We start from the raw sequence: 27,134 nt of genomic DNA on the forward strand, positions 1-27,134 counted from the left end.
TTTGTGAATTTTTGCCTTTGACTTTGGATTTGATGCTTGGATATAAGCATTTATTTTTCTTTCATCTTAAAGTCAAAATTATTTTTTTAACCCTTAAACGCATACCTCTGGTTTTAAGTGACCCGGGACGTCATTCATTACCCTCACGCTTATTCGTTTTTTTAAAGTTAGACATCAACCACCCTTAGTATTCCTCAATCAATTCATTATAAACAATATGACAAGTAAAAAATAATACAATTATAAAAAAAATGCCTGTTTCCCATTTATTTATTTTTGTAAAAATTTGTAATGACCTGAGGTGTGTAACAGTGTAAGTATATTTTTTCTGCACAACAATAATTTAATCTTTAATGACTGAATAAGTCCAATTCACCTTTATTCAACAAGGTGGCAAGGTGGCCAAAGGGTTAACATGATATAGTTTGCTTTCATAATTTGATGTTTTTCCAAGTGAAACAGAACAGCCAACATGAAAATATGTAGTACAAGACTTGATTTAATCCGGGTTGATTGGTCGTCACACCAGAATGCCTTCAATGCCAAAGTTTCTTCAAAAGAAGAAAATGTTAAAAAATATTTGATTGTTTGTTAATAAAACCAGGCATAGGCTTAAGAAAGTATCTTGACGCATGAATTCAGTGGACCATCTTTCCACTTGTTAACATTAACCTTTTTAAAATTAAAATAAATGTGCTTAAGTAAAAGTCACTTTCATAAAGTCTTCATTTAGCAGTTTTTAATTGCATATTATAGGTGAAGTAAGTGATTTTTGAAGAATGCTTTTGAAAGTGGATCGGACCAAACACCACAACACACTTGTAGTCTATCAGCAGTAGGGGGCTTATCCACTCATGATGGGGGAGGAGAGAGAGTGAGCAAGAGGGAGATTTGAAGGAGGACTGTAGAAAGAGAGATGGCTGAGAGACATTACAAAAGAGAAAAGGTCAGAGGAATATCACCAGAAAAAAGGGTTATGATCGGGCAAGAGCTTTTAGGACCCGCATTAATATTAGAAAAGCGTTCCAGTGCTGGAGAGACCAAAGTGGGAAGGCCTAAAAACAGAGGTGGTGTTGTTTCTGCTCCATACATAAATAACATTGTCTTTGAGTGTCATTGTTTGTCTGGAGCTTGTGTGCTGCTGGCGACTAACAATGAACTCTTGCTTTTGTATACTCTTGTCTACTGTATGTTAATTTTTTGTTCTTGACGTTCATCCGTCATGTTCGCTTTTTTTTTCCGCAAACGTTTATTTTGCATCGCTTCTGCTATGATAAAGAGACATCCACTCTTGTATTGTGTATTCATGCATTTTTGGCGCGGAGCAATGAAGGGTGTTTGTTTGGGTTGATTTCAAATATCAACAGTGTTCAACAATTAGGGCTGTCACTTTTGTGAAAAAATCCTGTTCGATTTTTGAGACGTAAGTGTTCATTGAATCGATTGTAAAATCGATTTTCCATGTCTAAAGATGTTTCCATTTTAAAAGCCAAATATGGGCAAATCCACGGACAACTAACAGGCATTAGGACGAACGTAAAGAGGGTGCTGAGACGCACACAAGTCAGCAAATATTCCTGATGATTTATTAGCGTGAAGTTTCGTGCACAATGACAAACAGGAGTGCAACATTCTCGAAAAACAATAAGCCATAATATAAATGAAAAACATCACTGCTGGCTTCAACATGGCTGTGTTTACGATCATTATAAATGTCAAACAAATTTCGCCTGTGTAGGCGATTGTAGACCGTAGCCCGAATCTGTATCTGTATGCATGAGACTGCCTAAATAATTGTAGTAAAAAGAGACACATTATGCAGAAGTATAATCTCCTGTTATATATGTGTGTGTGTGTGTGTGTGTGTGTGTCAGAACCTGCAGTCGCTGTGTGACGCGCGTTCGCTGCGGGCGTATCGTGACGAGCTGGACGCACTCCGAGAGAAGGCCGTTAAAATCGATTCTCTATTTTCGTTTTTTTTAAACTTGCATTGGTTGGTCCGATCGATTGTGCAATCGATTTTCGACCGTAAAGTGACAGCTCTATCAACAATGTTTCTCAGAAATCACTTACTGTACCTTTAATTTTAGCTTAAGTTCAAACTTAATATTTTTGCATTATCTAAAATTGTTTTAGCAATTAAAATGCTCTTAACCAATGCAAATTTGCTTTGCAAGGGTAATTTGCACCATTGTGCGTATCAAATACACTTTCAGAAGGTCTAAAACAATCATACACAGTAATTTAACTATTAAACTAAAGCACTTTGAGCCAATGTAAATTTGCAACATGGTGACTTTCCAACACCTTTGCAGATGACAGTCATTAACACAAGCATTCTTTATCAAATTTGCTTTTAATGGAAAGTCATTATGTTTTGATTTTGATAATGATTTTATTTTGCTGTAGTATATTGTGAATGTCGCTATAACACAAAGACTGAATGCACTGTACGAGGACTCGTGTGGGAGATTCTGCTTTTCAGAGCAGCCGAGGTATATATGGATAAATGGATAAGCTGAATGTACAGCACACATACTGGAGCACAGAGCAAGGTCATTTGGAGAAGTGCTGATTTTGTGTGTGCTGTCTTTTCAGCTCCCTCCATTAGCACTGAGGGTGCTTGGCTTCCATGATACTTACAAACAAAGAAGACAATGCTTTTCTACAGACCAGTCTCGAGTCTAAGTGCATAGTTCCCTGCTACACAGTGTGCAAAAGCAGTATATTAAATGAAGTAAACAATACGGAATTCAGAGGCAAAATGTAGTAGCTATATCTACATTAGAATGGAGAAAAATAGCTTCAAAGTTTTTTATTGATGATAAGCCTGTGAGCCTGAAGTGTAAGTGCTATAGGAACCAAGAAAGTTGTTCCTTATGGTTAAATAATTTTCATGGTGGTTTTTAATGTCACAAGTCAAGTCAAGTCAAGTCAAGTTTATTTATATAGTGCTTTTCACAACACAGGTTGTATCAAACCAGCTTCACAGTATTAAATTCAAATAATACATCAATGTTTGTTTCTAGTGGAAAACGTCCACGTTTGGGAATGCTGATCAATAGTATTGTTGATTGATTAATTAAATTAAATTAAATATCCCCAAATATCCCCAACTAAGCAAGCCAAAGGCAACAGTGGCAAGGAACCGAAAAACTCCATCAGGTGATCTAATGGAGAAAAAAAAAAACCTTGGGAGAACCCAGGCTCAGTCGGGGGCCAGTTCTCCTCTGGCGTTTATGAACTAGAGGTCAGATTTAACTGTAAGATTGAAGAGATGCGTCTTTAATCTAGTTTTAAACTGGGAGAGCGAGTCTGAGCAACGAACAGTATCAGGAAGGCTATTCCAGAGTTTTGGAGCTAAATGTGAAAATGCTCTCCCTCCTTTGGTGGATCTGGATATCCTAGGTATGACCAAAAGCCTCGAATTTAGTGATCTTAAAGAGAGCGATGGATTATAGGGCGATAGAAGATCCGTTAAATAGACTGGAGCTAAGCCGTTTAGGGCTTTATAAGTCAGTAGCAATACCTTGTAATTAATACGGAACTTTATAGGTAACCAATGTAGTGATGATAAAATCGGTGTTATATGATAATATTTTCTTGATCTAGTAAGAACTCTAGCGGCTGCATTTTGGACTAACTGTAGCTTGTTTATTGAGGATGCAGGACAACCAGCTAATAAAGCATTACAGTAATCTAGTCTCGAGGTCATGAATGCATGAACTAACTTTTCTGCATCAGAAACTGATAGCATGTTACGTAGCTTAGCAATGTTTCTAAGGTGGAAAAAGGCTGTTCTTGTAACATATGAAATATGATTATCAAAAGACAGGTTGCAGTCTAATATAACACCCAGGTCTTTTACTGTAGATGATAAAGTAACAGGACATCCTACTATGTTAAAGTTGTATTGTGAGAGGTTTTGTGGGTGGTTTTTTTGAACCGATGATTAGTACCTCTGTCTTGTCTGGATTTAATAAAAGAAAATTGCGCATCATCCAATCTTTTATATCTTTAACACACTCTGTCAGTTTGGATAATTTAGCATTTTCATCTGGCCGTGATGAAATATAGATTTGAGTGTCATCAGCTAATTCCATGTTTCCTTATAATATTTCCAAGTGGCAACATATATATTGAGAATAACAGAGGGCCTAACACAGATTCTTGTGGCACTCCATAGTTTACTGAAGTTATGATCGATTTTTCTCCATTTAAATAGACAAAATGGTAGCGGTCAAAGAATATACTTTGATCAACACCAACATTGCAGATGTAGTATGTTTTGTCCAGTATACTATCTGCATGCGTAGAGAAAATACTTCTGACCTTCTTCCTGTCTCACTCTCTTTTCTAGTACTTCAGATTGTCATGCACACAATTCTAAATGCAGTCTCTTCATCTCTGCAATTTAGGAAGATATTTTTCCTGCTCAGACAGAGTGAGTTTGTGTGTTTGCATGCTTGTGTAAGAATGCCTCCAGGCACAACCTAAGACTGTTTTCACTACACTTGTGTCACACCAGTTTACCCTTCCTATAGTCCAAGGCTCCGTGGCAATGGGACAAAATTGCTGGAAAATTTATGTAAATTAGTTCCTTGTTTTATTCATAGAGCTTGAAACTGAGCTGTAGGGCAACCATTGTTTTTGATTACCATCAATATAAAGTCTCTCCCTGTAATTACAGTTAACAGCTACAACGCCTGTAAGGAACATCCAACAAGGCCAAAGACTAACAAAGTTCACAGTGGAAGCTTTACAAAATTACAATGTTTTAGGGAAAGGAAGAGAAGAGTAGACCTTTGAGTTGGCATGACAAACAAAAAAAGAAAGACATCGCATCAGGTTTGGTGTCTTAATATTCTTGGGATGTTGGAGCCATTCCAGTAGGTTTATCCAAGGTACTAGTTGGTATATCTGTCAAGGGTGGAGGGCATAAGTTAATTTGTAAAGTGATTAGGGATGCACAATATATGGGTAGCGTATCGGTTATCATCTGATAATATAAATGTGTGTAATTATAATTTGAAAGAAGTCTCTTATGCTTACCAAGGCTGCACTTATTTCATCACAAATACGTAGAAACAGTAATATTGTGATATATTATTAAAATTTGAATATATTTTAAAATGTAATTTATTCATGTGATGGCAAAGCGGAATTTTCAGCAGCCATTACTCCAGTCTTCAGTGTCCTTATTCACCAGAAATAATTCTTATTTGGTGATCTGTTTATTATTGGTGCTCAATTATTAATATTGTTTTTGCTGCTTGATATTTGTGTGGGACCTGTGATACTTTTTTTCTTCAGGATTTTTGATGAATAGAAAGTTCAAAAGAACAGCATTTATTTGAAATAGAAATCTTTTGTAACATTTATAAATTTCTTTACTGTCACTTTTAAACAATTTAATGCAATTAAAATGCTTGATGATGATAATAATAATAATAATAATAATTATTATTATTATTATTATTATTTTAAAACCTACTTACCCCAAAATTGTAAATAGTAGTGTATCATTTAAATTTAATCAAAGCTGAATTTTCAGCAGTCATTGCTGTGATCATTGTATGCTGATTAGGTGCTCAAGAAACATTTATTATTCTTATATTAGTGTCATCTTTAACCAATCTCAAAATGAGTATCCATTTTTCATACTGTACTTTATATGTTTTTCTCTACAAGAATAAAAAAAATAAACAAGGCATCCCAACATAATAGAGGTTTAATATCTACCATATTTAGTTGCTGGCTTTTTGGTATAGGCCAGAAATCATGCATCCCTAAAAGTGAATTCTATTTGATCTCCAGCCCAAACATATACTTATGAATGTACCGCTGAGAAAATGAACTCAGTCATGAAATGGCTTCACAGATTTCACATCTTCTATTTGGTATAAAATGTGTAATAGATCGTACTGCAGTCAGTGGGTGAGATCTTCAAATTCTGCCTGTGATGGTTCAATCAAACTGGCCCTATTACTGTAAAATCACCTCCATTTGCATCCTAGCAGGAACCACATAAGCAATCCCAAAGTAGCCGCGACCTTTTCTCCCCTCCTGCTTTCATTCTTCACTTTGTTATATTTGCAGCATATTTACCCTCAAGTGTTCCTGGGGGGTTTGACCTCCGAGGTTAGAAGAAAAAAGTGCTGTGAGAAAAAATGTTCTAGGTTCTTGCTTTCCTCTTTCAACCCCATGCCCTTGCTCTTTGTGACCTTCTGACCGTTATAAATGTGTCTGATGTGTTGCAGGGCAGTGAGGAGGGAGATGTGGATAAGAACAAGTGCTGTACGCTGTGTAACATGTCCTTTACTTCAGCTGTGGTAGCGCAGTCTCATTACCAAGGCAAGATCCATGCTAAAAGGCTCAAACTTCTGCTGGGCGAACAGCCTGCCATAACAGCCAAAGGTAAGCGTAGCGCACTCACACACACATAGCACTAAAAAGTTCTCTGGGAGGGTGCTTATATATGATGAAGAGATCAATCGGAGAAGACTGTGTGTTGCTGGAGGATCAGGGCAGGCGTTTGAAAGAGCCGGACACTCTCAGCCTTGCACTGCACATCAGTGCTCACCGCCTACTTGCCTAGAGGGGTAATTGACCTAAAAATAAGAAGGAAGAAGGTCTATTTGTCTGTCTGCGGCTTTATAAAAGGAGCTTTGTGGAAGCAGCCACCTGAAAGCAGTGTGTTTAAGGAATAGTCGTCACACTGTCTGAATATTTGTGTTTATGTCTGTGTTCATTCTTGCATTATGCTTCTATCATGCAGTGCTTTGCTGTGCATGTTAGGTTTCTGACCTGTTTACAGCACAATAGCGGTGTGAGATTGTGTCGAGAATGAGCAGAAAACACTCGGGGATCAGTGGGCTCTCAGAAATCATCTGCCTGTAGGAGGACACACAAAGGAAATAGGGTACAGTAGAGAGAAGCTGCGTGTGTCATTTCGATTTCAGCCATTGGAAAGAGAGACTACACTGGCTCTCAGTTCTGTTCAGCATCCATTACTCACCAGCTTTCCTACTGGCTGTGCCGCCAAATGCCCAATGTGTCTATTAATTGCGCTCTTCAATGGACAGCTGCGCCACATATGGCATAGTTAGGAGGCTTACCACATCACATCCAGTGTTTAGGATCAATTACACAATTCTAACGCTTGAGATACACTCTGTGTATCAAACTAATGTAATCTAATGGGCGTACGAGGCAGACTGGTGGATGAAAATCACTGTGGGGTACTTGATTCTGATTGGCCCATGTTGTTGTCCATAGCAACACAACATAACTGACCATTATCTGGGAAAACTTTGCCCTGAATAAAAACTGACAGGTTGATCAGGACTCCCGTGGTCTCAGAAATGTCATGCCCATTTATTGGCTGTGCAGTTAGTGGAATAATTCGAATTATTATTTAGGGGTATTTTTATTATTACATTTATTTGATTATTTTAATAATTATAATAAAATACATTTAAATAAAAACAAATTATTATTATGATTAATTATAAGTGTTTAATCATTTTAAATAATTAAAATTGTATTCAAAATAAACCCATTGACCTGATCACCCCCGATTGGGATCATTTTGCAATAATGACAGACTGATTGTATATTTATCCTTTACTTATCAACCCTAATTATTGTTTAATAGTCTTGTGTGCCATGTTAATTTAAAATTCAGTGGTTCAGTTTTTTCACAGTCTGATTTTGAATACAAGGCTATGTAGCATGTCTGGCTTAAAATGAATTGCTACTGTAGTCTTGATTTTTTTTTTCTTTGCTCTCTCTCTCTCTCTCTGCTTGTTCCTCCCATGTTTCCTGTCACTGACTGATGCCATCATTAGCTGTGCCATCTGCGTCTGATGGCTCGAGACAGACGAGGCTTGTGTCCCACTCTGAGGGGATTGAGGCAGACCATCAATCCCTCTGACATGTGGCATACTGAGACAGACGAGCTCAGGCCCAGCTTAACTGAGCAGAGAGGAGTTCTCTTTAAACTCAGTAAGCTTTTCAGTGCCCTGACAATCTGGGGACAAACTGTAAACATGTTGCAGTGTCTCCTCAAAATTTGTTCACAGTAGCCAAAAAGTGTTTTTGAGAGAAAGATATTAGGTAGGTGATGTTTGAATGTGTGGTTTATTGATTTTTAGATTAGAAATGTTGTCAAGAACTACCTCAAAGTCTGTTCCTGGTCAATGACAAATGATGATGTCTTCCTAGCTCGAAACACAAGTGTGACCATTCTTAGAAATGTAATCTTTGTATTCATGTTGTTTCAATTTTGATTTAATTACTCTAAAAATTGTTGAGTAATAACTGTCATGCATAAAGAAATACAATATTTTCCATAAACCTTTACATTTCAGAAAGTCTTCAAACCTACTTTTCAAATGAAATTATTACTCATTTTATCTAAACTAACATGACCTTTTTATAAAAAGCCAAAGTATACCAAAGGTTTTTTTATCTTTTTTTATTTTAAAATCAGAATCTCTGGCCACCACTTTGACATTGAGACTTGGCAACATGGCAACATAATTTTAGAAATTAAAAACCAAATCATGTTCGTCATAGATGTGTATTCAAGTAATTGTCTTTATCAATTACATTTTCATGTATTTTTGAATAATTGAATGGATCAATTTTAAAAAAAAATGTGCACACAATTAATTAATGCTTAATGAAGATAATTTTATGAAGTAAACATGTATTGTGTGATGGGTTTGGATCTCAGTGGCTCTACCACAGTATTGAAATAAAACCAGGCCGTTCACAGGCGACCCTTATTGATTTCTGCATAACAGAAAGTGACGCGGCTGAGTGAAGCCACTGACCCTGAGCCAAGCTCATCTCCTGGGAAACACTGTTGTTTTAGCCGGATATCAGCCAATAACACAAAACATTCTGTCTCTTTCTCCCCCTCCTCTTCTGAATTCATTAAGACAATGAGAAACCACTGGAAGGCCGCATCTATTATTGACCTGCATGTACATCCGTCTTTATACATGACATTTGAGGCTACTACATCCATCTTATCAAGTTACTTAGCAGGGTGTTTTGCCATCAGGTCTGTTTGTCTATGCCTCCTGTTACTGAATGTTTTTGCCTCTTGTTAACATGGGAAAATTATATTTTGTTCATGCATACAGTGTGTGTGTGTAGACTAGATATACAGGTACATCAGTTTATTGTGCTTGATACCTAATTATAATATATAATATTAATTACAATTTCCTTTTAAGTCTTTCAGTGTCTTCAAGAAGCATTCAGTTTTCTTTATTTTTAAGACCTTTTCACGTTGTAAAATATTCCAAATATGTGGTCAAAAATTTTCGTCTTCTATAATGCAGGGAACAGGATGAGATTCTGCAGTGAGAAAATTGTACAGAAACTCCTGTACGGACTCTTTCAGAGAGGAAAGCAGATAACTGCAAGGATTTAAAAAGAAAAAAGGAAGAAAAGAAGGCCTTGATCCTGTTCTGGTTGATCCAGAAATGGATTCTCTCAAGCTGTATACCTTCATTGCATTAGGATAAGATTGCATCTGAAATGCACGTGAAAATGCATATTCGGTGGTTCATGCCATTTTCTGCACGCCAAAGCTGTTTACGAGGCTGTTGCACGAGTTGTGTATTTGGGTGAAATATAATATAAATGTAGTTAGAATGTAAATAAGACATTTACAAAAATGTAGCTTTACTGTACGCACAATGGAATGTTGGTGTTTTAACGGCTTCATGATGTTTTGTCTGTTAAAAATATAAAATGTACATCAATTAAAAAATTATATTAAAAATTCATATCGTAACAAAAATAAACACCGGTATTCGGTATGAACCGGTAAACCGCCCAGCACTAACATCAATTGGTTTCTGATATATGTATTTGTATTTAAAATATTGACTTGGAAATTATGACTTGTATATGTGCAACCTCTGAGTCAGTACGAATTTACGTTAATTCAGGTAACACGTGAAGGCAGCATAAACCTCATATCTAGGCCTAAAGGGAATCTGTAAAGTTTGACAAAGGATCATTCACATAGTTGTACAGTCATCCCCTGCTCCTTGCATGTTCGTTTGTTAAATATATTGGATATTTTGCATGTTTTCCCCCACAACTGAATGTGATAAAAGTGTGCAGACGTGTGGGTGCGGCAATTGTTGTCTAGAAATCAACTTAACAAAGTTTTGTGCATATGACTTGAGCAGGTCTTATGCTTGGATGAGTGATCTATGTCCCTCTCCATCTTTATGTCACCCAAATCTTGCAGCTGTCCTTGTGCCTGCAGTAAATCTCCTGATAGATGACTCTTCCCTTATTGCCTGAACTGTCACCTGGAATTACCTGAAGTTTCTCTGTTATTTCCTCCCACAGAATCTCATTAATGTTTCATATCTCCTGCCTGCTAGTGTCAGAGTATTGTTTGTTGTAAAGAAGACAGAAACGCATTGCCGGTCAATCTTTTTACAGCTGCAGTGGCCCTGAAATGAATTTTTTGAATGTAAGAAATTTGAAGTGATTTCAATCACTGCATTATGAAGGTTTTCTTTAGCACAAAGGTTTTCACTTCTGACCCGCTATCCCCTCCTCTGTCCCTAATTTCATTCCTGTTATATATTAGCCTATCCTTAGCCAGGGATACTCAGGAGCCTTCTAAGTGATTTTAAAGTGCTTTTATGCTGCAGAAGGCAAAGGGCAGCAAATGAATAGAAGAATGGAGGTATTTCCAACTTTTGGGGTTCAGACATGCTCATCAATCCTTCCTGAGCTTGGCAATGAGAGGCACAGTGGGGGGAGTGAATAGTAAGGTGCTAATGATACACTAAAATAATGTTTCATGCCAAAAACAGAGTGAGGAATAGCGGTTAAGAACAAGGCTGAGGCCACCCGTAGTGACCAAGAGAACATTAAGTAAAACTGAGATGGCAGTAATGAATGACTTTAGTGTCACAGGCCCGTGGCACAAAATTTAATTTGAGCAATATAGACGGACTGTTAAGGCAGAAGTCAGGTTGCTGTAATTACATTGGGTGAGACACTGCTGTCTGCATTGGGAGACTAGTGATGGTGAGTGATGGTGTTATTGGAGACATTCCCTGGGAATATATTAATTTATCCTTTATCATTTTTGTTGGGGCTCATCTAACATGCTTAAATATGCCCAGCGTGATATTTCCACTTCACACCACCAACTTCATCCTTGTGAACAGTAGTATACAGTGTATACTGTATGCTACGGTTTAACAGTTTGGGGTCAGTTTTTTTTTTATACTTTTATTCAGCAGGGATGCATTCAATTGATCAAAAGTGACAGTAAAGACTTCCAAAAAGTGTTGTTCTCCTAAACTTTCTATTTCTCAGAATCCTGAAAAACAGTGTTTAAAAACAAAAATATTAAGCAGCACAACGTTGATAATAATTAGAAATGTTTCTTGAGCATCAAATAAGCTTATTAGCATGATTTCTGAAGTGTCATGTGACGTGATCAAAGTAATGATGCTGAAAATTCAGCTTTATCATCACAGGAATAAAAATACATTTTAAATTGTAATAATATTTCACAATATTTCTTCAAAAAAGTAAACTGTCACACAAGTGAGGCTATGCATTGCTCGAATACCACGCAAGCAATGTTTTATAATGAGGATCTGTGCAGAATATGGCATTTTGAGTACGCGCATTGATATAACAATGAATCAAGACGTTCATCTCCACATATTCTATTTCACACACAAAACAAAGTGAAAGTGACACTTAAAACAGAACTATAAACTATAAGTTTCACTATGTGACACATGACTCAAAGGGAACAATGAACACAAAAGTACAAGTAATTTAGTAAATAATGTCAAAAAGCTTGTATAAGCCCTGTATTTAAAAAAAGCCATAAAAAACATACTAGAGACACATGGTAAAATGAAATGGTTATCTTGTACAGGGATGCTCTTGTGTTTGTCTCCTGGAAACTAGAATCTTTCCTGTTTTTCCTTTTGATGGATGTCATTCTGTAAACCCGTGAGCTTCTAAATCAATACTCTGTTTCAGTGCCGGATTCTGCTAATATCCATAGTGTTATACTGCAAGAGTCTGTCAGATACTCCAATAACTACAGCCAGGACTTAATGGAGTTTAACACATTATGTGCATTATTTTCCTGTCTCTTTTATATTAAATTTGTATTTGCTTGTTGCACTTTTAACATTTGGTTTGTCAAGGCAACATTTGTTCTTCATAAACCGCTTAGCCTTACCACACATAAAAATGCTTGTTTATCTAAATATTCTTAAGGAAGAGGTGTGAATAATCTTCAGACAGGACTAATTAATGTAATGGCTTTAATGCAAATTCTTTGTGTTTGAACTGATAGGCCCTGCAACATTTCTTGACAGAGAATCACTGTCAGTTAAAAATAAACTAAATTAAGCTTTATTGAAATGAAGTTGCTTGCTCATGTACTGTCGCCCTCTCTTGTGGCAGCTCATTTATCTTCATTAAATTATAATCTCATATAGCTTTTTAATTTACAGTATCAAATTTCAGTTCTGCAGCAGTGGTTGTTAATTGCCTTAATTAAATTTTGTGAACCAAGTAAAGCGTGCATTATACTTGTATCAACCCAGCTCGAAAGAAGAGTGAAAACCCGACTGAAGGACTAATAGACACGTTTTGGCAGGGTATAAATGTCCTGTCTTGAGCTACAGGGTGATGCAGCTGACTGAAGAACAGAGTTCGATTTATTCCACCATAATTTGTAACTACAACAAGTAAATGACCTACTTACTTTCTGTGTAAGTTCTGTGTGTAAGTCTATGTTGAATTGTCGAAACTCTGGAAAAGATACTGGGTCAGATCACTGTCACCCCTCAGTGACACCTATGAACACTGACAAACTGAGACACAAAGTGGTCTATTCTCTCCAATTGTCTCCTCTGCTGAATAATTGGATGTGATGTCGATGGTGAACAGAGCTTTTGTAAACATTGTCTATGGCAGAGTGGACAGCCACTGAGGTGTTAAAACTGATAATGGTGTGATGGTGACATTCATGCATAGGAATGCATAAAAGCATACAGCAAAATGATTAAAGAAGCTTGGCTTTGTGTATGGCTTTGTGTATGGTGTTGTGGGTCAAACAGTGCAAAGCTTCACCATCTTGTTAAAGTCAATGACAAAGGTTTGTTAGTTGTATAGCTGAATACACATCTAAACAGAAGGACAGATACAATCTCAGTAATTGTGTTGTTGCTGTCAAGACCAGAAATAACTTTTGATTTTAGTAGTTTCCAACTAGTCAGTGGTGAACAAGAATAAAACAGTTTGTTTCATTGGGTTATCCAAGCAGTAAAATGTACTTGCACTGCTGGGAATAATTTATGCGAGTTTCTCATTTGCTCTCTGAGCTTGTACTTATGGAGACAGAGGTCCAAAAATCCTCTAGCTATCTGGATTGCAACCAGGGTCCAAAATCACCTTCTTCAAGTGCCAGTTGAGTGTAAGACTTGGCTTTGGCAAGTAAATAAAACAAAGTTCAGTGCCAGTGGGTAATAAGAAATGGCAACATTACATGCTTTAAGACAGATAGTCTGCCCCTCATGATGTAAGTGATGTGAGCTATTCAAAACAAAGAAGTACAAACAGTAAAACATTCTCTGATCCTCACTTGTTTTAACAATTTTTTGTTTATATAGGATGCCTAAAGGCATTTTTTCTCCAGAAGTCTGTTGCAAATAATGTGTAGAATATTATTTACATTAATTCTCCAAAATAACAAGAAAGACACAGTCACAATTTTTCTGGCATGTGCAGTTGAACGACGGATACAGTAATTTTGTAAGTGACATCCTGTGATGTTTGTCCAAAAATATGAATGGAAAAATGGCTAATATAATAAAATAACATTTACTTTTCATAAGTTTGGGGTTGGTAATTGGTTATGGTTATTCTTTGGAAATCATTCTAATATGCTGATTTGCTGCTCAGGGAACATGTGTTATTATTATCATTGTCAAAAACATTTGCACTGCTTAATATTTTTGTGAAAACAACAATTTTTTCAGGTTTTTTTGATAAATTGGAAGTTTAAAACAACAGCATTTATTTGAAATATAAATCTTTTGTAGCAATAAAGTGTTTACTGACATTTGTGATGAATTTAAAGCATCCTTGCTAAACAAAAGTATTCATTTAAAAAAAATCTTACTGACCCCAAACTTTTGAATGGCACTGTATATATCTTTAAAATAAAAATAATTCAAAGTACAGGTTCATGTGCAAGAAATATTATTGACCAGTATTTTTCTCAATTTGTCCAACATAAAACTTGATGTACAGGCCAGGGAGTGTAATGAAAATGTGGAGATAAAAGTTGTCTCCTGCAACCTGCGGTGAATCTCTCCTAGAATATTTAGGGGTGTGTCACACAGAGCACGGACTCTCTGCCACTGACTTAAGTTTTATATAGCAATATACAGAATTTACCATCTTGTCCTTGGTTGCCAAAGCTCTGCAGACTTACTAAATGCACCTTCCCCCAGCATATTTTGCTATTGCGCTCAAATCTGAATTCTTAAAACACTCAATATAAAATAAATAATAATAAATGACTATTCCATTGTAAGCCTTGTTCTGTTTTGTTTCTTCAGAGGTGCCACCTAGTCCAGTGAAAACACCCTCCTCAGAAACTTCACCTGTGAGCTCGACCCGTCAGCATCGGGATTCTGATCGCTACTGTCAGCTGTGTAATGCTTGGTTCAACAACCCTGGAATGGCACAGCAACACTACGATGGCAAAAAGCACAAGAAGAACGCAGCACGTGCAGACCTGCTGGAACAACTAGGGAAGACTTTAGACATGGGAGAGATGAAAGGTACTGACTTTTAAACCCTGTCTTAATTGCTGTTTATGGCTGCATGATTACTTTTGCTATTAGTTCATTACCGGCTGAGCCACTGAATTGAATGATAAAAGATCTGGATTGCTTTACTGTCCTGTGAATGAGAATGCTGATGATAATGGGCAGTGCAGCTGACTGGAAATGTATTGGTTATGTGAAATTACATACTGTGTCATATAATTAGGCTTGAAATGACTAGGTACGTTGCCGTTATGTGGTTATTGATGTTCATGGAGAAATGGGTTGAATGCAAATTTTTTCAATGTGGTTTTCATGATGTCTTTCTTAGTGTGTTTTACATTACTGATTTACATTTCAATTTATGCCCCGCCCCAGAAATATAGAACATCTGACCATCATCTAATCAATGTCAAAAATGTACTATTTTGAATAGTGACCTAGAAGTAGTGCATAAGCTGAAGTATTTCATAATCATTTTTACATCATGTTTTCTGTTTCAGATTTTTATTTTATTTTAAGACTTGTCTATCATGCAGCACAGAAATGTCACAAATGTCAGCTCATTTTCCTTTGATGCTGTGATGTCTTTAAAAGTTCTCTTGAAGAAGGAATTCAGAGTTGTGTGACTGTTACTCAAAGAATGAGAGCTCAGTGCCAAATTGTGAGGTCACAAACCTCTGTTGCTCATGTTATATCACTTTGTTTTTTATTGAAGGCTATTCCCAGCTCAGAGCGATAGTTGATGCCGTGGGGCTCACTTCCTTGATAGATTAATGAAACTCCTCACATAATACAATAAAACTTCCTCTCAATGTGTCTTTTACTTCCCTTGCCTCATCTCTAGCTTGGGCTCCAAGAGAATAAAAGCAATAGGTTTGTGCGTCCAGAGACTCCGATACAGGCTATTAATTTCTATGGGATGAAGAGTGTGATCTCCCATTGTCTCATGGCTCACATTATGTCAATAACAATTACTAATAAATGTTCTCTCTGCTGAGCGAGAGAGTCCATGCCAGCGGCCACTGCTGCAAGGGATTCCACTGCCTAGCAGAACTGTTAACATGGGATGTTTCCACTCATTAGAGCTACAGGACTCACTCCGGTACAGCTCAAAGCTTTGGAGAGATTGCTGCTGTGAGACTGTGCTGATGTTGGGTTTAGTTTGTTTGGACTGAAGGTTATCCCCAGCTTAGAGTGATGGATGGAGGATTCAGAGCTTCCTTGTTAATGGAAGACACACGGAGACTTGGCCAGGCTCAGTCAGCACAAGATTAAAAAGAAAAACAATTAGGATGAGTGCTGAATGAGACAATAAACAGGATATTTTACTAAGTTATTCACATTTTCCAAGAGCATATAATGAACAGGTTTTATATTTTATTTTATACCTGTTTGTTGTACGCACAGTAGGTAATACTTTACAGTGGGGGAGGGGATTTTTGTAACAGTTTTCACTTCATCTGTAAGTAATCTTTGCTCTATTTATATCAAACTTTAATATAATTTTCCCACGTTTATCCACCCAATTTCATTACAAAAATATTAAAGAAACATTTAGGAAATGTTTTATTATAAATCAGCTAAGAGGTTGGAAAAATCATAACAGATGTGTGAGGATGTTATTCACTTTCACAGTTTTTTTGGAAGTGACATTTGTGGGTCCAGTTAAAGTAAATGGGGAAAGTCGTATTACTTTAACTTCTTCTGAGACCTGATATTTCTTTTTTTTTTACACTGCCATTCAAAAGTTTGAGTTCAGTGAGTTTTTTTTACAATACTTTTATTCAGCAGAGATGCATTCAATTGATCAAAAGTTACAGTAAAGACATTTATATTGTTACAAAACATTTTTATTTCAAATAAATGAACTTTCTATTCATCAAAGGATCATTCTTTCAATTGAAATTGGTTTAAACTGATGGTGTTACAACCATTCCAAGCCTTCCTTATTTATCTGTTTGTCTTTCAGTTATTACTTCTGATGCTTTCAGTTAGCATTCACTGTCACACACTGTCATTTGTGGATCAGGCAGGCCTGGACCAAAATGGACCTGTAGAAATAGCCAGTCTGTATACTGCACCACAACTGTCTTTCATACACATTTCCTTTTCACTGGGTTAAGGAGGGAAAAATGGATGGGCCAACCGTCTCTGCAATTTTCCTCTCTGCTTGTTCTCACTGTCTGCCTTGCAAGGTCTCCCACTAATGTCACCTAGTCATTACTCCAGCCAGGAAATGTCAGCGCAGACACCGCACCGTTTGGGAGTACGCCTCTGATGGCTTCTCTCCAACGTGATTATCAATTAGTAATGATGTGGCAAATCACCCTAACGGCCAGAGAGGGAAATGTTGCAGGAGAACTTGCTGCCTAATTCATCGGGCTGGGAGCTGCTGGTGGCAGGCTCATCTTTCACACAAAGCGTTAACACCTACAACACTTGCCTCTGTCTCTCTTTCAGTATCCATCCCATGTTTTTTTCTCCTTCTGTCTGCTTGCCTTAGACTTTTCTTCCTTTTCCTCTCTTTGCATTTATCTGTCCCGGGCATCCTTTGAGTGTTGTCTGCTGTTCAGAACATCAGAGAGGGAGGCAGCAGTCACACTTTGAAGACCGCAACATCATGAAATATTCATAGATTTTCTGTTGAGCGCTATGTCTGCGTGGTTTCTCATCAATGTGTGTGTGTGTGTATCTGTGAGTGCAATGCACGTTTTCTCTTCCTGCGGCTTCGAATTGCAGCACCTCTCTATTTAAAGTACACAAAGGGAGGGCTACCAGTTACCTCTGTGTTCTGCAGGCTTTAAGAAGGGTAAACATCAAGAGGTTCTCCTGCACTGTAGAAACAGGGCCAGTATGCAGGTGGTGTACACAGTACTCTATCAGGGTGCCAGTTGAACATTATGACAAATACATAGTTTTTTACATCTATGAACTTCAGCAGTATGCAGCGATTGGTGCAGTTATACAGTTTATGATGCACTGACAAAGAATTTTGGAGTCATCGCTGCTTTGTAACTAGCAAGCAGGATGTACTGATCAAAAGCTATTTAACAATAATAAGGAAAACAAATAAATATATGTAATTTAATACATATGATTTGATACATATGACTGAAATAAAGATGAGTTAAAATAAGTTGATTGGAGTATAGATAAATAAATAAATTGTAATATATACACACATTCATGATACAGATAATATAATTGACAGGCCTTTTTGGAGGTCATCTCTTCTTCATGATGTTCTGATCAGAAGTTATATTTGAATATATAAGGACAAAAATATAATAATATGCAATAACTTAATAGGCTACATGATATTTGAAAATCATAATTTGTAGCGGTTAGTTAACGATTTATTTACATGTGTATTTATAACTTATCTATATATTTTATCTTTTCTGCTGTTAGTGTGCAGGTGTTTTTTTTCCCTTTTATCTCCTCCTTTTAAGTTTTATTTTAATTTAGTCCTTGTTGGCTTTTTTAGGACCTAATTTTGTTTGTACCGACATATTCAGTGCACAGAAATGTTTCCTGCTCTGGGACTAAACTACATCAGTACAGTGAGGTGTTTGTGGTGTGCAGTAATACGTGTCTAAAGCCTGTCACATTTTAGTTTTTCTGCAGTGAACTGAAGAGCAGACTTCATTTTCTGTCTCTTCCTCTTTTGCATTTCACTCTCGTTTTCTTTCCTCATATATGAGTGTGTAGTTGCTATTTTCACACTCTCATTTTCATCCAACACATCCTTTTACCACTTAACACTGAACAAAAACTCAACTCATTAGAGTTCCAATCCATAGTCATTTTGAAGAGATTATTTTCCTCTTTCACAACACTCTGATAGAGAGTGGAGGAAGCCCTTGTGATTTGAGCCGTCATTGCAATGTGTTGGAATTATGCATTGGCCTCTTTTTTCAGATTTAACAGTCTCACACAGCTATCATGTTGCAGTTTTCCCACTGACAACATTTTATGTTTTCTAAATATAAATTAGTGCAAAAAATATATCCATATTCTCTATTCAATCAAAGGATAATGCTTGCAATGCAACACTGCAAAGCAGCAACATTCCACAAACCATCAACTATGTAACATCAAACTGAGGTCTTCACCACATTTTTTACAGAACAGAATGGTAACTTGCTTTTCGTCGTGTTTTTAGACAGTTATTTTATTAACACAATGACTGAAATAAATGTTGAAAACTGGACTTTGATAAAGTGTGTGAAACTAAAGCTCTTTTCCTCAAAGGCAAACAAAAGTATTAACCAATCAAGTGTGCTTAGCTGTCCTCATTATAACGAAGAATGCTGATATAATGCAAAATTATCTGATTTCAGAAGTGATTATGGCTATTTTCTTTTAGTGTCATCACCAAGCTAATCAGGTAGTGCCTGTGACAAGTTCCATATATCCAAACACTGTCCTGCTGGTTAATTGGAAAGACAAGATTGGAGATATAATTTGGCTCGTCAGTTAATCAACATCTTCACTCCGAAGGACTGTGCAATTACATTCTTCCTGCCTAGTGCTTCAGTCTATGATTGGCCTCACGTGTCACTCTGAAACCGATCGAGGAGTGTTGGTGGATAATGCGTTTTCATGCTGAGGTGACATGTTAGCTGTATTCTCTAGTCTTGGTTGAAATTATACTTTCAGTTTTTGGTGAGAAGTTAGCTGTTGTTTCTTAAATGATTTTTGTCTAGCTGTCTTGGAAAAATATCTAATTTAAGACATACCCCCTCGCACCGTTTAAAAAAAAAAATAGTTCACCCAAAAAAAAAAATTCTGTCATCATTCACTTATCTTCATGTTGCATTTACATTCGTCTGTGGAACTCAAAAGAAAATATTTGGAAAAAATATTTTAACTGTTTTTACACTTTTAAAATATACACTATAGCTAATATGTGACCCTGGATCACAAAACCAGTCACAAGTAGCACGGGTATATTTGTGGCAATAGCCAACAATATATTGTATTGGTCAAAATTATCGATTTTTCTTTTATGCCAAAAATCATTAGGATGTTAAGTAAAGATCATGTTTTTATTTTTTTATGAGGCATTTATATAGCGCTTTGACATGTGCTACTGTACACCCAAAGCGTTTTACAATCATAACAGGGGATCTCTCCTCAACCACCACCCGTGTGCAGCATCCACTTGGGAATGTTCCATTAAGATATTTTGTAAATGTCCTACTGTAAATAAATAAAACATTTATTTTTGTAAGTGAATGCAGCACAATCGTGAACATAAATGGACAACTTTAAAGGCGATTTTTTTCAATGTTTCGATTTATTTTTTTTATTTTTTTTGCACCCTCAGATTCCAGATTTTCAAATAGTTGTATCTCAGACAAATATTTTCCTGTTCTAACAAACCATACATCAATGGATAGCTTATTTAATCAGCTTTCATATGATGTTTAAATCTCAATTTAAAAAATTGACCCATGTGACTGGTTTTGTGGTCCAGGGTCATATGTATCTCTAGGTTACTTATGTGAATCATTCAGGGGCCAATTAGTTTTCTGCAGAAAAGAGAATTTTATATTTTATATTTTGAATTTTATATTTTGGGTAAACTATATAAGGTGCTTTTACCACACAATTGAGGCACTGTAATTATTAGTAGCCTATTTGAATATATTCAGGTAAGAAACTAATTGAATTGTGTTGTATTATATTTGCACTGCTAAATATGGGTACTAGCCACGGGCTTTTTCAATTTGATATGGTTGATGTGTTTTTTCTGCAGCAGAAGTGAATCAACATTTGCTGAATTACCCACCACTTAGATGCCATCTGCCTGTCGCTGTACAAATATGGGCATATTTTTCTCATTCATTGTTGTTCAGCATATTTTTGCCCATATTTAAATCCACACAGCAGAGCTAATGATGTAATCACATGGAACTTTGTGGCATAAACAAACATTGTTTATTCACAATAAAAACATGCTGATTCAAGCATGTCTGACAGGTTAGTGCTCGATAATCATAGTGCTGATCATTATGGGATGTTTTGAATTTGACCTCCGTCCTTATGCTCATGCATGAATCACTGCCCATGTACAATTATGTAATTATAATTTTAAAAATCTTTCTGTTCTCATTTCTCCTTACAATCATATTGGGTCTCCTGGCTCAGTGAGAGGGTCAAAGCGAGGTCTGTTCTGTACCATCAGGCAGGCAGATGCCTGGAGGTAAAAATAGATGAACCAGTGTTGCCTTAAAGCTCATAAATGTTCAACTTGCCAGAGAGCTTGTCCTGTACTGCATTACCATTACCAGATATGTAGAGGCAAGAGTGGAGAGAGCATGTGGAAGAGGTAAAATAGTAGTTAAAATATACATATGTGTGTGCGTGTGTGTGTGTCTGTGTGTGTAATGGTTAGTGACTAATAGTCGAACTATTATTCTAAGTAGTTTAAGTTCGATAAACTATAGGATCGACAGATGGGGATCTCAGTACGAATGTCCCAGGGCATGTCCCAGTTCAGTGGTGTTATGATCCCTGTCCTGACGAGAGGAGAAGCCTGAGGTGATAATATCCCTGAAGGCATCATTAAACTTTATTGTGCCCCAGGAATTCTGCAAGCTGTTGGTTCCATTCCATCTTCTTCACATTTTTATTCTGAATAACATTCTCAGCCAAATGGTCAAAATGTAATGTATACAAAAATCCTTTCCTTTCTACATTTCTATTTAAGTGAGTGAAAGTTTGTGTATTGTATTTATAACCAGCTGTAAACTGGGTGAGCAAAGAGGCCACATTCAATCTCAGTTCATTTATTCCACTTGTGGTTCCTCTATTCCCACTTGGAAGATGTTCTGTGCTAACAGTAATAAATCTGAGACAATGGCGACAAAGATGAGAGAGACTTCTAGGAGTTACACACTGGTCGACTCTTCATTGCTCATGTGTTCCGTGGGCAGCGCGACAAGCGGAACTGATGGCCAACACTGATGGATGCCTGGGCGGTGCTCCATTATTTCACCTTTTCAAAAAGCGTTTGTGAGGCGGCTTGTCAAAAGGCCAGCTGGGAGTCACCACAAGATACACGGTTCCGCCACATCCTCTCAATGTCAGTACCCTGGAGAGTGTGTGTGTGAATAATAAGGAGGGGTTTATTTATCCCACCAATAAAATACACTGACTGTAGTTGTGAATATGGTCATCAGCAGACCAGACTGTATCGGTACCCACAAAACTCAGCGGAAAGACACTTTTCACAGAATTCTGCAGAACCCCAAAATCTGCAGATTCTTTATGGGCCATTTTTCTGAGACAAACCATAGGCACATTGTACAAATGTTAAACTGCTGAAGTCAAAAAATATTTTTTTATGACCGTGTATCTAGGTGCATTAAAAATTTGTGGAGGGAAAGGACATTTTTTGCTGTGCTTTTCAGTTTCACTGTTGCTGATATGATTAGCAACTTTTAAAAACTGCTGGTTGCCCAGTGGCTGAAATAATCAGACTCTTGGGTATAACAGAGACAGGCACAAGGAAGGCTTTGTTCCCGGTCTGTCAGTGTCAGAGTGTGTGTTTTTTTTTTTTTTTTTTTTTTTTTTTTTTTTTTTTTGTGGCTAACCTGCTGTAATACACAGCAAGTGCATATCAACAGCACACTCAAGATGTATGAGAATGAGTAAAAATTAAGCATGATGGTGAATCAACAGTAAGACACACATTTCTGCATGCCCTTCTCCTCCAAACGTTGTTTATGGGTTTAACTCAATCTGGTGGAGGAGATTGCAAAAGCCATTTTCCAGCTACAATATCATTAGTGCAACATGACAGCAATTACACGGGACACTCAATCCATAACGGGGGCGCAGGCAGGAAACGGCACTGATGGAGAGCCAAAGTGTTTCTGTGTCATGTTAGTCACAAGCTTTTTGCTGTCCAAAGTCAACACAAAACGGGTAGACTGCAGGGGAGTAACGAACTATAAGTTGTGATGCTACTTACTCAAGCACATTTTTAGTAGTGACCATTTGTGTCCAACAAGTATAACGGTGATGTGACAGAATGCTATATTATTGTATTTTTGCCATGTTTTATTGTATAGCAGAGTGTGTATATGTATGTATGTGTATGTATATGTATATATATATATATATATATACATACATACATACATATAGCAGAGTGTGTTTATGTTTGTATATGTATACGCTAAAATGTAATTTCCACCTCCGTCATTTCCACCGAAATTACAGGCGTAGCTTTGGACATGATATATGCCTTTTTTGTGCGCTATTTGCGTGTTCTCATGACATATTTGTGCTTTTGGACTGAGAACTTTATATATCACCATTCCAGTACACTCTATATTTATTTGTATTTATCTATATTTATATGAATGTTTTAGCAGGTTTATATAATTTGCATATCATTTGTAATCATTATTTTTTAAAACTATTAGGTATACTGTTCAACTCATATATGTTAAATAATAAAATACATGGTTAAAAATATTTTGGACTGGCAATTTAAGTAAAAGTAAAAATAAACAGAAACAATCTTTCCACCATAAACCATCATTTCCACCACTACAGTTTTTAAGCAAAAAAATAAGAATAACCAATGATGTGGATCTAAATGTATTTTAAATCAAGTAGTAATAGTTCATTACTTACAATATATGTGTGAGTGACTTATAATAAACATAGACCTGAGCAAAAATGAAATGCTGTAGGCAAAAATCCCAACTCGTGGCATTTAGCAACTTTAAATAAAAATGCATTAAGTTCATGAGCTCACTTCAAGGAGTCTGACAACAGCCGGTATGATCTGATCTCACCATCATCGAGTCCGTCTGTGATTACATGAAGAAACAGAAAAAAACTGTGACAGACTAAATCCAGAAGAACTGTGGGAACGTCTCCGAGATGCTTGAAGAAACCTTCCTGCAAAGCTACCTGAAAAACTATGCGCAAGTGTACCTGGACAAAAGCCGTTTTAAACGCAAAGGGTCGTTACACCATATATTGATTTGAATTAGTTAATAGAAGTTAAATCATAAATAAATTCAATTTGTGATTTTATTTTTGAAAGCATTCACACTTTACAGCATTTTAACACAAGTGCCAGTACTTTTCACAGTATTGTAGCTTTGCAGGAAGGTTTCTTCAAGCATCTTGGAGACATTCCCGCAGTTCTTCTCGATTTAGTTTGTCTCAGTTTTTTCTGTTTCTTCATGTAATCACAGACGGACTCGATGATGGTGAGATCAGATCATCCTGACTGTTGTCAGATTCCTTGTGCATACAGAAATCTCACTGGATTATTACAATTAATGGCAAAAAGAATGTATGGAAATGTAAACTGATATTTCCTACTGACACACTACAGCAAAAGATATAAATAAATGACTTAAAACCATTTTTTTGGGGTGGGGGGTATATTAACATGCCTAAGACTTTTGCACAGTACTGTATGTATATATATATATATATATATATATATATATATATATATATATATATATATATATATATATGTTTTGTAAATAAATAGTGGATAACTTTTCACAGTTTATGTAAATAAAAACAATTCACTTATTGAATAAATGATTCACAATATATATATGTATATGTTTTTAACCTAATAAGTGCTGTAATTGCTAAATTTAATAGCGTCATCTATTGGTTTATGAACTATACTTAAAATTATGAGCAGCTTTAAAGTTTTAAAGTGGCTTCCCAAACACGGAATAATAATATGAAGTGTTGTTTCATTTCAGCCAATTTTCACTCTTTTCATATTCCTTCATAGCTGCATAAGAGCGACCTGGTTCCTGGCTTCCCCTCTCTCGCCCTTACAGGTGCGACAACATCAGAATCCCAAACTGCATTACAAGCCACATGGTATTCTCGATTATTTATAATGTCACTTGACACAGACTCACACACAAGAGAGAACACAGGAGCCTCCTCTCTTCAAAAGGTCCCCCCTCCCTCGACATTGATCTCTTTTCATGGCGAGACCTTCCATTGTAATTGCACAGTAGTTCTTAAAAACTCAAATAAATAAATAAAAAAGGCATTTATATATTTATGTTTCTTTAATTGATTCTCTCCACACACACACACACACACACACACATTCCCTCAGGGTACAGTAATCAGGAGAGTTGATCAGGCAGAACTGCGAAACATAGCCGAGCAGTGACCCGTGTGAGCCTCTGCTGACTGAGAGAGATCGAGACCAGTGTTATCTCATTCCACAGTTTGTCCTTCTGTTCTCAGGAATGACATGATAAGGGTTTATTGACCATTTTGCTTTTAGCTTAGCATGGTGGAGAGGCCGTGGACAAAACAAGAGTGCTTGTTTTTTTTAATGTCACAACCCAAATATAACAAAATAAAATATTACATTTTGTCCTCTAAATGCTATAAAGATAATGTCATAGAAAGACATACGTGTTGAGATTTCACAGCTTCTTGGTTGCCATGTTAGGTTATGTGCATTTGAATTCTTGTACTTGCTAATAACACAAAATTGTTTGTGTCTGTTTTCTGTGTAGGTCTAAAACGCTGCTACACATGTGATGTCTGCAGTGTCACACTGAATTCAGTGGCACAGTATCATGCACACCTGCAGGGCTCCAAGCACCAAAATAAGTAAGTGCAAATGTGAAATGTGTACTCTTAAGTGAAAGTGAAAGTGAAATTGAAAGTGACATGTCAAGGCCAAGTAAGGTAAACCATACTCGGAATTTGCCCTCTGCATTTAACCCATCCAAGTTAGTGCACACACATTAGGGGCAGCGAGTTGTGAACACACACACACACACACACACACACACACACACACACACACACGCACTGCAAAACGTGGACACACACAACCGGAGCAGTGGGCAGCTATTTTTACTCATTGCCACTGCAAATTCTGGTCCAGAGCAGTGTGTGGAAATTGTGAGGAAAATTAAGCACAAAATTAAACCTTAAGGAAATGTCTCAAGACACAGAAATACTGATACAATCCACACATAGTATTTAAAGCTCCTGGACCTTAAAAATAAAACCTTTTATTTTAATATAATTAAAGGGACATTGTGTAGGATTTTCTCCCATCTAGTGGTGAAATTGTATTTTGCATTCAAACGAATAGTGCTCTCCAGCGCCTCGCTTTTTCAAATGCGTGTTGCATCTACTGTAGCCGTTATGTACCAAAAAGCTTTGACAGGAATCCAGGATGTCTTATAATAGCACTTCATCGAGTTTTCCTTCGGGTGAACTGGTTTGTTATTTCAAACAAACTGCAACTTGACACAACGAACAAACGAATGTTACAGTTTTGAACAAACAAAACTTACAACCTTGTTTTTAGGGCCTTCTCTACTTCACTCAATAGCTGCTATTCATCAAAGAGCCTGTTTAACTTTTAACTATAAATGTTCTACTGTCTATATAATAAAGTACACAAACAAGCAATGAAAAAAAGCTTGTAATTAAGACCGTACCTGTAGAGATGAAAGCAGGCAACTTCAGTGTCTCTTTTGAAAGCTTTCTCCTGCATTAGCTATCCCGACATTAACCCTTGTTTTTTGTAATCTCCGGTCACGTTTCCTTTTACGGTCTATTTTGGACTTTTTCGACAACGAGGACTCCTTATCCTGTGACTCAGCATATGTATGGTCCTCCGTTATAAATAACCGTGCAGTGCAGCCTTTTAAACTTGCCGGGGCAGTGACAAGAACCTCTCACTGCTCTGCTCCTCCGTTTCAGCTGGTTTCAGTCACGTGACGCTGGCTCTGAACGAAAACGCGTTGTGGAAACACGTTAGCCTAGTACTTTTTGTCCCTCTCTGCTATTATAGTTTTTCAAGATGGCGGAACTACATGGAAGCCTCCGTGGACCTACCCATCCCATGTATATAAAGATAATCAATTCTTCATTTACGAGGATAAGTCAGATCATTGGCAGAGGTATTTGTACACATATTGGACATACTTATGAATAAAAATATTGATTTTAGATAATAAAATACCTAAAAAACTACACATTGTCCCTTTAACTAAAATGGTATGTATATTATAGTTAAAAACATACTGTATATGCATTATATTATAATATAATTAGTTTTGATCAACAGCTACTACCACAGTTTGCTTTGGGAGAATATTATATTTGGTTTTAGCAGATCTACATAGGCAGTACTCTCTGCTTATAGTCCATTGTGTTTGTGTTTGTTTTGCGTTCGATGTCTATCAATGAAAGTGAGATATTATTATTGTCACAGTAGAT

The 27,134-nt window shown here is 36.7% G+C and overlaps 1 protein-coding gene across 1 annotated transcript in view; it reads left to right on the forward strand.

The window, feature by feature from the left end:
• The window catches only part of zmat4a (zinc finger, matrin-type 4a), a 115,880-nt gene that overhangs the window by 75,551 nt on the left and 13,195 nt on the right, over positions 1-27,134 (forward strand). The window contains exons 4-6 of the mRNA XM_081365479.1: positions 6,261-6,417; positions 14,652-14,876; positions 25,409-25,505. Of these exons, the coding sequence (XP_081221605.1) occupies positions 6,261-6,417; positions 14,652-14,876; positions 25,409-25,505 (479 nt within the window). The remainder of the gene's footprint in view (positions 1-6,260; positions 6,418-14,651; positions 14,877-25,408; positions 25,506-27,134) is intronic.

The sequence above is a fragment of the Scardinius erythrophthalmus genome (assembly GCF_964197995.2).
Source record: "Scardinius erythrophthalmus genome assembly, chromosome: 5".
Lineage (NCBI taxonomy): Eukaryota > Metazoa > Chordata > Actinopteri > Cypriniformes > Leuciscidae > Scardinius > Scardinius erythrophthalmus.